Source organism: Hylobates moloch, unplaced genomic scaffold (assembly GCF_009828535.3).
Source record: "Hylobates moloch isolate HMO894 unplaced genomic scaffold, HMol_V3 SCAFFOLD_1, whole genome shotgun sequence".
NCBI classification, from domain to species: domain Eukaryota; kingdom Metazoa; phylum Chordata; class Mammalia; order Primates; family Hylobatidae; genus Hylobates; species Hylobates moloch.
The window spans coordinates 188,433,808-188,447,305 of NW_026652276.1; the positions used below are offsets into that span (position 1 = coordinate 188,433,808).

The following is a 13,498-nucleotide window of genomic DNA, read 5'->3' on the forward strand; positions in this document are numbered from 1 at the left end:
TGGCTCACGCCTGTGATCCCAGCACTTTGGCAGGCGAGGCGAGCAGATCACGAGGTCAGGAGATCGAGACCATCCTGGATAACACGGTGAAACCCCGTCTCTACTAAAAATACAAAAAATTAGCTGGGCGTGGTGGTGGGCGCCTATAGTCCCAGCTACTCGGGAGGCTGAGGCAGGAGAATGGTGTGAACCTGGGAGGTGGGGCTTACAGTGAGCTGTGACTGCGCCACTGCACTCCAGCCTGGGCGACAGAGCAAGACTCCCGTCTCAAAAAAAAAAAAAAGTAACTTCCTGGCTGGGCCCGGTGGCTAACACACCTGTAATCCCAACAGTTTGGGAGGCCAAGGCAGGCAGATCACTTGAGTCCAGGAGTTCGAGACCAGCCTGGCCAACATGGTGAAACCCTGTCTCTACTACAAATACAACAATTAGCTAGGTATGGTGGCAGGTGCCTGTAATCCCAGCCACTCTGGAGACTGGGGCCAGAGAATCGCTTGAACCTGGGAGGCAGAGGCTACAGTGAGCCGAGATCCCACCACCACAATCCAGCCTGGGCGACATTGGGAGACTCCATCTCAAAAAAAAAAAACTTTATGGTTAATTTATGTTCAAAGTCTATTTTTCTGTTACATGTGCTCCAGAATATTTGTGATAAATTAAGAAAAAGCACCAACTTAAATGTGTTTTTGAATGTTTTATAGTCTATAATTATCCATTTTCAACATTTGTTTACTATTCCCCGAATAATTGTCACCAGGATAGTACTTTTATTAAATTCCTGATACGTTGTCAATATTGAAAAAAACTCAACAACTTAAATGTACACGCACAGTTTGAAAAGCTGGAAAATAGTAATTGAAAGAATATCCCCATACCCACCTTTCGTACCAGTCCCCAAACATCACGGTAAATAAAGTTTACTGTCTCTTCCCAGCCCATGGACGGGAACGGGAACGCCTACGGAATATGTTGTGACATACAATTGACCCTAGCTTCTCCAGAACAAAATGGGGTGCACGACCACCTCATCCTGGCCCTTTATTAAATATAGCTTAATTCTGGACACAAACGGTTCCCACCATGAAGAGAGAGGAGGTGACCGGAAAGGAGTGCGTCTTAAGCGCGTTCGCTGAATTTGCACCACCCAATCTAGCCCCGCCGCCCGGCGCCGCTCCTTAGACCTGGACCCGGGCACCCTCCCGCCGGGGCCGCACTTAGCAGTGGAAAGTCTACCCTCCTGAAGAAGTTGCGCTCCGACCCCCAAGCATCAGGTCAAAAGTCTAACTCATTCTCTGACCCGCCGCCAATTAGAAAACAATTGTTGCCAATAAACGTGGTCGCGCCGCCTGTGATCTCAGCTGGGAAGGACCCGCGGGCGGGGTGGGGCCCTGGCTCCCCTCCCCCGCCCGGCCGCGGCGTCTGACGTCCCGCGCGTCGGCGGCCGCAGAGCAGCGCGGGGAGCCAGGCGGGCTGTCGGCGGGTAAGGGCGGCCGCGACCCGGGGACCCGTGGGGCGCTGGGTCGCGGAGGGAGAGCGCCGCTGCCTGGTCTGGAGAATCCCGCGGAGCTGGCCTGGCCCGGCCCGGCCCGGCCCGGTCCGCGGCGCGGTGGTCGAGGGCCTGCGGCGCCTTCTGGGAGCGGGAGGGCCGGGAAGCCGGGCGTTGGTGGAGGGAGGTGTTGGGCTTCTGTCGCCGCGAAGCTGGCGGAAAAGGCAGTGGCCAGCAGGCCGCCTCGCCAGTTCCCACGACTCACAGGGAGGTGGCGACACCCGCTTCCCGAGGCACCCTTTCCCCCTTCCTGACCGGGGTCCGTGCCGGCCTCCCCAGGTGGGGGAAGGTGGGACACGGTCCATCCCCTAGACAAAAACGCTGCGCCTCGGGGCCTTGAACCCGGTTTTGTTTGAAAGGAAGCAAGATAAAATAAGTGTTTCTCCATTTAGGTGTGAAGAAAAAAAAATGACACTCCAATGGGCGGCAGTGGCAACCTTTCTTTATGCCGAAATAGGACTCATTTTAATCTTCTGCCTACCTTTTATTCCTCCTCAGAGGTAGGAAACCTTCAAATCGTTAACTGTGATAAATATTGGATCGCTCCTAATGTAAAATGGAAAAAGGTTTCTGAACATTAAAAAGTTTTGAAAGTCTTTGAAATAAACTCACCTAACGAATTAGGTAGTATATAATGACAATATTAAAATAACATTTTATATAAAACTCTGTTACGTGTACAAGTGAAATAACTTTTTCTTGCCTTCTAAAAGAAAAGGCGCCTATACTTTTGATTCTGTTGATTACAGATATAATAAAGCAACGATTATACTTTTAACACCTGTCCTGCCTCGTCTCAGGTTTTACCTTTGTTTTATTGCCCTGAATTGGAGCCGTGAACTAAATAAATGTAAGTGGATAAATCATGTTTACAGTACAGCATGGGTGCAAAAGTGTTTCATTGAGGCACTGGAACAGCAATTTAGAAACCAAAGCCAATAAATTATTTTTAGTTTTCGCCTTTGTAACCGTTAGTTTCATTAATGTTTAATGACAATTTTACTACTTTTGATTTCACATAAAATTAATGAATGTATATTAAAAGTGCTGAATGTGAAAAGTATCACAACCATGTATTAGCATTAGTTCTTTAGTGACGGAACTTCTAAGGTCTTGAAGAACCAATTACAGTGTTTCAAGCCAAGCAGTGGCTCATTTTACCCTTGCAGTAATCTACTTTTTAGTCGTTTAGTTTTAGATCCAGAAATTTGATAGTATGAATGGGGAAATACACATGTAATAAAAATGTTGCAAGACATTTGTTCATACTCCTGGCATAAAAGAAAATATTTCATAAATGAGATCCTAGAGATAACCCACTAAAGTGTAGTAAAATCCCAGGACTGGGAGAAACTTCTTAAAGTTTTACCTTAGCTCAGGGTCCAGATAGTCTTTCACAACTCCTAACTTGCTCCTTACCTGCCTGGATTTCTACTCTCTTCTGTCCTTCTCTATCAGCTAAGCTAAGCTCAGTAAGTTGTTTCTTACTAAAGAAAAAAAAATTGAATCATACTGTAGGGTCTTTGATCTTATTTGATCCATTCCACCCATGTTCTGTATATCACGTACTGAGACCCAGGAGAGCAAGTAGCCTAAGGTTACCTAGCTGGTAAGTGACAGATTCTAGAAAAAAATCTGGCTCTTAGTCCAGTGTTCTTTCTACTCCATCATGCTGCCTCTCATCCTGTAGGTTTTGTTTCAAACCCAGTAACACCCTGTTTTGCTTTTCGGTAATATTTGCAATTGTTATAGAATCCTATATACTCAAGAGAAAGATCTTGTATATAAACATCTAATTTATAGATAAGGCTTAAGGGTTTGCAAAGAAGAAGAAATTGTCAGTTGATCTTTTCTCCATCAGAGTGATCTATAACTTACGGATCAATATTTTTCTTCCTGCCAAATAAAAATTTTACCCATCCTGATCAAGTAGCTGTTAGATAGATGTGTGTATATTTGCATATGATATATAAATGTATTCTCATATACAAATATAAAGAAAATACGGTATGTATGCACGCAGATCATTTACAATATGTCCTACGTGTGTATCCACATCTTTTTATCTTTTATATTTGTATCACCATAATCTTTAAAGAAAATATTTCATCGTTTAGTCGCTATTATTTTCTTACATAACCCAATGGTTAAAGGCACATGCTCAGAAATCAGGTCACCGGTAACTGCATGTTACTAACCTTGGGCATGCTCTTGATCCTCTCTGATCTGTTTCCCCATCTGTAAAATGGAGATAGTACTAGTGTCTACCTCTTAATGGTAGTTGTTGTAATTAAATGAGATAAAACATGTAAAAGTACTTAGAACCATAATATAGTGAGAACATAATATGTATTAGCTATGATAAGGTGCTCAACTGCTAGTTGTTCCCTATGAGAGGTCTCTTACGTTCCCTTTTACACCACACCAAACCTTGAAGAAATAAGTAAATTTACATTTGGCCCTAGATCAAGGTATTACCACTTATGTTCTCTTAAAAATATAAAGTTTTATATTGCATGATTTAAATATTGGCTATATAAAATGCTTGGACTTGGAAGCAGAGACAAAAGGAACCGATTCATCTGTGTGAATCTCCCTCACCCCACCAATTTCAAGTAGTTACTTAAAGTTGTCCTAATCTTAAATCTTAAATGTGTCCTAATCTTAAAGTGAAACTGTTTTTTTCAAGTTGTAAGTGCTTGAAGCTATTTAAGTGCTTACTACATTTTTCTGCCTCCTTTCGACTAAAGTGTTACTCATTTAAATTGCCCTTGTACAAAGTTTGTTACCTTTCCTATTGCGTGATGGATTATTTTGTCACTTTGCCATTTATAACCCATGCTTTCTTACCACTGTCTTTGTTTACCACTGTTCAATCCATCTAGACTATTTCCCCATCTCATTTCCTCTATGTTCACATCTTTATCTGTAGTAATTATATGGTTTTATATATATATAATGTGTGTGAAAATTATCAAACTACATATTTAAGATTTTTTCAATTTATGTATATAATACCTGGGTAGTTTTTATAATTCCCTCATGGTTAAAGTAGAGAAACTTTTACTTGGAGTATATGTTAAAAGTGTACTATATAAAAATCAGTGTGCAGAGTTAGGCCCCACTTCTGAAATGTTGCCAATTGTTAGAACAATATATCTTTATTTCTAAGTCATTGCTCTGACCATGAAAAAGATACAGAGTAGTAGCTTCTATCAACAATATAATATTTTACTACTGCAAGAATTCCTTTTTAAGGTTTTGCTCATGTATGGTTTACTTTTAGAATATTTAAGCCACCAGACAGAGGATAATCAGATATCAGGTTATTATTAAATTTGAAAGAGTTGTTTTTTAATTCATGAGATATTCTGTCATGTCAGATTAATAAATTTTAAAATTAAATTTCTGTAATTTTCACTTGCTACACAATTACTAAAATGTTACTTCAGTATTTAAAAATACTTCAAAACTTTTTTTAGTTTTTTTATACCTAATATAATTGTATTGCTTTACAGATGGCAGAAGATTTTTTCATTTAATGTCTGGGGTAAAATTGCAACTTTTTGGAACAAGGCTTTCCTTACCATTATCATCCTATTGATTGTTCTATTTCTAGGTAAGTACTAGATCCCTTCTTTGAATAAATATAACTGTATTGTTTTTTAAATGAATTTCTTACTTTTTAATTAATAGAGTTGATGTTACAATTGGTGTACAGTTGACTTTATATAGTATATTGATAGTACATAGAGTGGATACTGATATATTGATACACAGTTGATAGATACTACCATTCTATATGTTCAAGCTTAACTTTCAACAGGGCACAATGATTCTTGACCCCTTCTGGGTTATTTTAAGATTTAAATGCTGTATATTAATGCATACCTTGCTGTTCAGAGTTACCAGACTTCATTTTTCATGGTGTTGTCTCTTCTTTGTTACTGTGATGTCCTAGGCACCCAGGAGCTTAGCTGTTAGAAAGGCAAATAAAACAATAGAATCATTAGGCTCTCCAAAGGAGTCTTAGATGCAGGGTGTGGATTTGGACTGGATTAAAAAATAAATATGGCCAGGTGCGGTGGCTCATGCCTGTAATCCTAGCACTTTGGGAGGCCAAGGCGAGAGGATTGCCTGAGTCCAGGGGTTTGAGACTAGCCTGGGCAACATAGCAAAACCTTATCTTTACAAAAAAATGTAAAAGTTAGCCAGGTGTGGTGATGTGCACCCGTAGTCCCAGCTACTCGGGAGGCTGAGAGACTGGAGGATTGCCTGAGCCCAGAAGTTCAAGGTTGCAGTGAGCTATTGCACTCCAGCCTGAGCAAGAGAGTAAGACCCTTCCTTAAAAAAAAAAAGAAAAAAAAGAAAAAACTGCAACATAGATTTGGGGACTACTGCAAAAATTTGAATATGGAGTGATTGTATAATATTAGGGAATTTTTGTTAACTTTAGTTGTGATAACAGCATTGTTACATAGCAGGGTCAGCAACCTATATAGCCTGTGGGCCAAATGCCTATTTTTGTAAATAAAGTTTTATTGGGAAATGACCATGCCCATTTGTTTACATAATGTCTGTACTCATTTTTCAGCATGTTTTAAATTTTCACGGTAACAATATTTTAAAAATTAAAAGTAGACCTTTAGGTTCTCGTCAAACCAGAAGTTCCATGAGTCTTAATAATCACCATGTTTTTCCAGTTGTTACTGAGCTCAGAGAAATTGTCTAAGATTACCCAGCTACTTCTTGAAATGCCCCGTCTTGCACAGAGTATGTTTTCCCTCAGAATTCCCTCAGAGTTGTTGTGTTGTTGGTTAAATAGGATTTAGAGAGGCGAACTTGGGACCCTAACCGCTATCTTTGACACTGTTTTGTGAGAAAATGTCTTCCATGTTCCAAACCACCAATCTCTCAATAGAATCCTCTTTTTAAAACTAAGAACATCTGGTATGAGAAGGGATGGTATTGTCAAAAACAGAAAGGTATGAATGATTTGTGCCTCTTTTCAAAATGTAAATATTTGTCTCATGGTACGTTATTAATGTTATGGGTTGAATCTAGCCATATAACTAGTTACGAGAAATCAGTAAAGAACAATAAGGAAAACTGGTTCCAGTTCTGCCACCAGCTAACTAAATGACCTTTGAAATGGCTTTTATTTCTCTGGGTTTGATTTATTCATCTTGTGAAATGAAGGGAGAGATGGAGATAATCTCTGCAGCTCCTAATTTTATGATCTTCTAACTCTAAAATTATCACAAAAATTTCTACTGAAAACTGTCACTTATCATATAAGGGAGGGGAGTTGTAGTATAAGTTCTTTTGGTTACATTAGAAGCAAACTTGGCCAGGCACAGTGGCTCACCTCTGTAATCCCAGCACATCGGAAGACCAAGGCAGGTGGATCAACCTAAGGTCAGGAATTCCAGACCAGCTTGGCCAACGTGATGAAACCCTGTCTCTACCAAAAATACAAAAATTAGCTGGGCATGGGGTCACGTGGCTGTAATCCTAGCTACTCAGGAAACTGAGGCAGGAGAATTGTTTGAACCCGAGAGGCAGAGGTTGCAGTGAGCCGAGATCGCGCCATTGCACTCCAGCCTGTGTGACGAGTGAAACTCCGTCTCAAAAAAAAAGAAACCAGCTTGAACTCACTTGACCAAAAAAGGAAAAATTTGTAATAAAATATGGGGTTGTTGCAGAGTAGCCCAAGAAAGGAAGGAAGCCACATTCCAGGGAGGGATCAGTACTTGGAACTGAAATGTCCTTTTCTTGGCCATACATTTTCCCTATATATACTTCATTCTTTTTTATTATGGACTCTGATATTCTGTCTATCTCCAAGGCAGTAAATGGGTACCACACAGCTGCCAGGTGTTACCATTCCAGACATATGCAAGGATTAATTCATCGTCTCTGAATCCCAATTCCATATTAAAGGAAAAAAAATTGGACCAGCTAGCACCAGGTATCTACTCCTCATCTCCTATAACCAGGAAGGTCACAAGGGAGAATCATGACTGCTGGTGGAAGCCTGCATCTTTGGGTAAACAGGGTAATTAATTCCCAGAGAACAAGGACAGCATGGATAGTTAATGCAACTAGATAGGTGCTTATCTTCTAGGTCTCCATCCAAAATGGAGTAATGACACCTACTTTCGTGTTTTAAGATTTAAACGCAGTAACATGTAAAGTGCAGAGTCTGATGTTCCAGTCCACAACGATGTAAATAATGCAAAACCAGTGGATTACTCATGCTTGATTTATATTTTACTTTGAAATTTATTTCCTTTTTCTTGGTTGTCTCTCTAAATAAGGTAACTTTTTTATACATTTTCTTTTTATATGTATTTATTCTTTTTTTTTTTTCGTGATGGGGTCTCACTCTGTCACCAAGGCTGAAATGCAGTGGCGCGATCTCGGCTCACTGCAACCTCCACTTTCTGGGCTCAAGTAATTCTCCAGCTGCAACCTCCCAAGTAGCTGGGACTACAGGCGAGAGCCACCAACCCCTGGCTAATTTTTGTTTTTTTTTTTATAGAGACAGGGTTTTGTCATGTTGCCCAGGCTGGTCCCAAACTCCTGAGCTCAAAGCGATCCGCCCACCTCGGCCTCCCAGAGTGCTGGGATTATAGGCATGAGCCACTGCACCCAGCCAAAATAAGGTAGCTATTAAGAAGTATTTATATTCTTAGAGCCATCACTATCTGAATGTGTGCATACAAGTGTGTGTGCATGTATGTGTATTTTAGGGGGTGGTAAGAGACAGAATGGAAGTGGGAATTTCAAGAGTATGTTTAGTGTTAGCAGAAATGCATCCCAGGAATTTGAAAGTTTCCATAACTGATCTAAAATTGGATCATCTTCAGATGGTTTATAGAAAATTGACTATATGTCACATCCTTCCCTTATTGTTGACTCCATTCCATTTTTCAGACATAGTTGCCTTTTTAGTATACAGATGATGTATTCTACAGGTAGGTTTACATGACCATTTACATTAATAAGCCTTTTTAATATTATTGGTTAATCTTCAGCTTTTCTGCATAATGGATTCAGGGTATTATTCCCATTTAATTACCAAGGAAGATGAATCACAAAGAAGCATAGCGATCCTTCATAGTACTCACTATTTGCCTATTCAAAATAAGTCATAAATATATATTATCTTTGTTGGTTTTTTGGTAGTGGTTGGCATGGTCTTACTATATTATTGAGGCAATCTGAGAAATGACAAAGGGGAAATAGCCATTAAGATACAGGAAATTTTCTAAAGATCATTTAAGAGACTACTTTATATAACTATGCAAATAAATTGGAAAACCTAGATAAAATGTATAATTTTGTAGAAAAATATAATTTACCAAATGAACACCAATAGATATAGAAAATTTAAGCAGACTAATTTATATAGAAAAATTATAGAAAGTTATCAAAAAGGACCCCTATTTCCAAAAAAAAGCAAAAAAACAGATAGTTTTATAAGAAACCCTACTGCTTTCAGAAAACAGATATTACTACTGCTTTTTAAACTATTCTAGAATTTAAAGAAAGAAAACTTCAAATTGTACAGAGCTAGAAAAAAGCAAGCTCTAGAATTGAAAATAAGTCCAAACAAATGGACTGAATAGTACATCAGATTGCAATATACAACACAGAGAAAAATAATTACTCTTGAACATAGTACTCTTAACTTTTTACCTCCCTGGTAGGGTACATTTTAAGAACCAAGAGGATTACAATGAAATCTGAAACTTTATAATAGTTTTATTGTTGGTAATTTAAAAGCTGTTTTATGTATAGTGCAGCATCAAGCAAATGAGTATGTTCATGGTATTAGAAACTAAGACTTTCAGGAATAGATATGGCATACAAATATAAAGTCAAAAATTAAGAATTTTTTAAGTTTTAGAGTGATTTATTTGGGTTTTATTTTGGAGTATGGAAATGTGGAACTAGATAGAGGTGGTAGTTGCACAGCATTGTGAATATACTAAGCACGACTGAATTGTTCACTTTAAAGTGTTTACTTTTATTGTTATATGAATTTTGCCTCAATAAATTAAAACAATTTTGTTAAAGACATAGGAGTCTGGCTTTGGTCATAGCAAAACGGGTTGTATTAGACTTATTTCTCCTGTGTTAGAAATTATGAACCCTCGATAAAATACGAAAAAAGGTATTTGAAGGCCTTGTAGAGCAACCAAAAGCAGGCAGAAACTAGAGGGACGACAACCCTTAAAAGAAGGGAATCATACTGGGTGTGATCACATTTATATAGCCTTTCTTCCAACCGCTTTCCAGTCATGTAGCATAGACAACTATATAGAACTCAAAGCAAAAAGACAGTCTTACTGACTTAAGGGGTCAGAGGTCAGATAGATTCGAAAATAAGAAGGATATCTAAGAAAGAGAACCCAAAAAGGGAACCCCAAAATCCACATGTAAACTCCCCTTAAATTCTCGGTTGACTCTTCAACCATGGATGTGTAGGAAAGATTCCAAGGAGATCAATGAAAAGGAACAGCCAGCAGAAAGCAGCAAGGCTGAGAAGAAATTTTGGCTGCTGGCCACCAAGGAGAGACAGAGTTTGGAGTATGAGCCTCATCATGTTAGAGGGGCTTGGTAAAGACCTTGAACCTTTCCACTAAAATCACAGAAGGGCTACTCCTTAGGAATAAAGACTATATCCCAGGAATTAGAAATTTACTATAACTAAGGCCTAAAGCAAAACAGACTTACCCTAAAAAAGTATAAAAATCAAGCCTCTCCAAACAGCTGTAAACTGTACATCAGCAGTCCCCACCCTTTTTGGTGCCAGGGACCAGCTTCATGGGAGACAGTTTTTCCACATGCAGGAGCAGAGGATGGTTTCAGGATGATTCAAGCACATTAAATTTATTAGGCACTTCATTTCTATTATTATTACATTGTAATACATAATGAAATAATTATGCAACTCACCATAATGTAGAATCATTGGGAGCCCTGAGCTTGTTTCCTGCAACTGGACATTCTCATCTGGGGATGATGGGAGATGGTGGCAGATCATCAGGCATTAGATTCTCATAAGAAGCGTGCAACCTAGATCCCTTGCGTGTGCAGTTCACAATAGGGCTTGCCCTCCTATGAGAATCTAATGCCACCACTGATCTGATAGCTTGGGCAGTAATGTGAGCGATAAGGATTGGCTGTAAATACAGATGAAGCTTTGCTCACTGGCCTGCCAATCACCTCCTGCTGTGCAGCCCAGTTCCTGACAGGCCATGGAGCAGTACAGGTGCATGGCTCCAGGGGTTGGGGACCCCTGCTGTACATAATCTTTGCAAGGGCACATGAATATACTAAACTCTCTTCACCAAGATACACTATATTCTGGGCCATAAAACAAGTCTCAATAAATACAAAGGATTGAAGTCCTACCAAGGATTGGAATCATATAGAGTATAGGGGTTTCGTTTTTGTTGTTTTATAGAGACAGATTTTCGCTTTGTTGCCCAGGCTGGTCTCAAACTCCTGGCCTCAAGTGATCCTCCCCGTTCCCAAAATGCTGGGATTACAGATGAGAGCTACTGTGCCCAGCCCCTACAGAGTATGAAAATAGAAATCAGCAACAGAAATCTGGAAAACCTATATATGTTTGAAAATTAAACAAGACTTGTTAGTAATCCTTGGGTCAAAGAACTCACAAAGGAAATTAGAAAATATTTTAACTGAACAATAATGAAAATACAATATATCAAAGTTTTAAGATGCCATTAAAGCACTGCTTAAAGGAAAAATTATAGGTTTGAATGTTTATTTTTAAAAAAGATTTAAAATCAGTGATTTTAGTTTCCACCTTAATAATATCTACCCATTATATTGAATATTGACAGTGAAAAAAAAAATATTCACTCAGTTTTTTTTTTTAAAGATTTAGAAGAAGTTTTCTCATTCTGATGAAGATCTACAAAAAACCTCAAGCTAGCGTCATACTTAAATATCAAAGGCTTCCCCCATAAGATTGGAAACAAGGCAAGGATATTTACACTCTGTTTATTCATTTGAGTAATAGATGTCCTAGCCAGGGTAATAATAAGTCATGAAAGCAATGAAAGGCATAAAGACTGCAAAGAAAGAAGTAAAATATCCTTATTTGCAGATGACACGATTATTTATATAGAAAATCGTGGCCTGGCACAGTGGCTCACTCCTGTAATCCCACCACTTTGGGAGGCTGAGGTGGGCAGATTGCTCAAGCTCAGGAGTTCCAGACCAGCCTGGGCAACATGGCTAAACCCCGTCTCTACCAGAAAGTACAAAAATTAGCCAGGCATGATGGCTCACGCTTGTAGTCCCAGCTACTCAGAAGGCTGAGGTGGGAGAGTTGCTTGAGCCCAAGGGGTCGAGGCTGCAGTGAGACGTGATCACATCACTGCCCTCCAGCCTGGGTGACAAAGCGAGACCCCGTCTCAGAAAAAAAAAAAAACAAAGGAAATAATCCTAAAGTATCTACAAGAAAGCTATTGTGTCAAAGAAATTAATATAGTGGGGTCACAAAATACAGGTGGGTCAGTATACAAAAATTCAGTATATCAGTAATTGTATTTCTATACTATAAGCAGTAAACAATAGGCAAATGACATTTTTAAAAATTCCTTTTCTAAGTACACCAAGAAGCCTAAAAACCTTAGAAATAAACTTTATAAAAGAGGCACAACAGCTCTATACAGAAAACTACAAAAACATTGCTGAAAGAAATTAAAGAAGATCAAAATAAATGGGGATTTTTCATCAGTTGGAAGACTCAATATTATTAAAATGTTTGTTCTTCCAAAATTCTACGGACATAACACAGTCCCAGTCAGAAACCCAACAGGCATTTTTGTAGCAGTTGATCAATTGCTTCTAAAATTTATGCAGACATGCAAAGAACTCATATAACCGTCAAAAAATCTTTACAAAGAACAAAATTGGGAGACTCACACTACCAGATTTCAACAGTAAAGGGGAAAATAGAAACAGGTTAGTGAGCTTTATCTAATCAGTTGAAAGCCTTAATAGAACAAAGATTGACCTCCTCTGAGCAAAAAGGAATTTTGCCTGCAGATTGCCTTTGGACTCAAGATGTATTTCTTCCCTGGATCTCCAGACTGCCAGTCTACCCTGCAGATTTTAAACTTAACAAGCCTCTATGAGCATATGAGCCAGTTCCTTAAAATAAATCTCAAGCTCTCTCTCTCTTTCTCTCTCTTTCTCTGTTTGCCCCCTGTACCACTCTTCCCCATACACACACACACACACACACACACACACACACACACCCCATTGGTTCTTTTTCCCTGGAGAACTCTTACTAATACACCATCTTAACTAAGTAATCAAATTTAGCATCAAAAAGTATGAGACAAACTAACATTACACAGCATAAATTATGAGGGATTCTTGCCAAAAGTATTAAACCTTATCCAATCAAGTATTTGTTTTATTTTATTTTTACTTTATGAGGCCTGGCAGAACCAATCAAGTCTGACTTCTAGTTTTCTAAAAATACAGGAGTTAGAGAAAGAAATTGGACTACACTCAGACAAATTCAGAATGTGAGAACTTTCTTTGTGCTTATTTATTTTTTAATATTTAAAAAAAGAGACAGGGTCTCGCCATGTTGCCCATGCTGGTCTTAATCTCCTGGCCTCATGCTATCCTCCTGCCTCTGCCTCCCAAAGTGCTGAGATTACAGGTGTTAGCCACCACACCCAGCCAGAATGTGAGAACTTTCTAGAAAGCAGTTGGCCTGGCACCTTTTTAAAAAAGTATTGTATGTCAAGAGACTACAGAAACATAACTGTATGTAATGAGTATCCATTATAAAATTCTCAGTTTGAAAAAAATTCTGTGAAAGACATTTGGGAGACAAATAAAGCAAATAACCCAATTTAAAAATGGGTAAAGGATCTGAATAGATAT

At 38.9% G+C, this 13,498-nt stretch overlaps 1 protein-coding gene across 7 annotated transcripts in view; it reads left to right on the plus strand.

The window, feature by feature from the left end:
- Nucleotides 1–1,401: 1,401 nt before the first annotated feature.
- Nucleotides 1,402–13,498, plus strand: part of BCAP29 (B cell receptor associated protein 29) — a 41,359-nt gene continuing 29,262 nt past the window's right edge. The window contains exons 1-3 of one of the 7 annotated variants that reach the window (XM_032761370.2): nt 1,402–1,480; nt 1,939–2,046; nt 5,065–5,165. In XM_032761370.2, the coding sequence (XP_032617261.1) occupies nt 1,955–2,046; nt 5,065–5,165 (193 nt within the window). In that variant the 5' untranslated portion in view covers nt 1,402–1,480; nt 1,939–1,954. Of the gene's footprint in view, nt 1,481–1,726; nt 1,752–1,813; nt 1,826–1,936; nt 2,047–2,357; nt 2,397–5,064; nt 5,166–13,498 lie in introns of those variants that run through there. The other 6 variants (XM_058425842.1, XM_032761372.2, XM_058425854.1 and 3 more) reach the window with 6 other exon arrangements.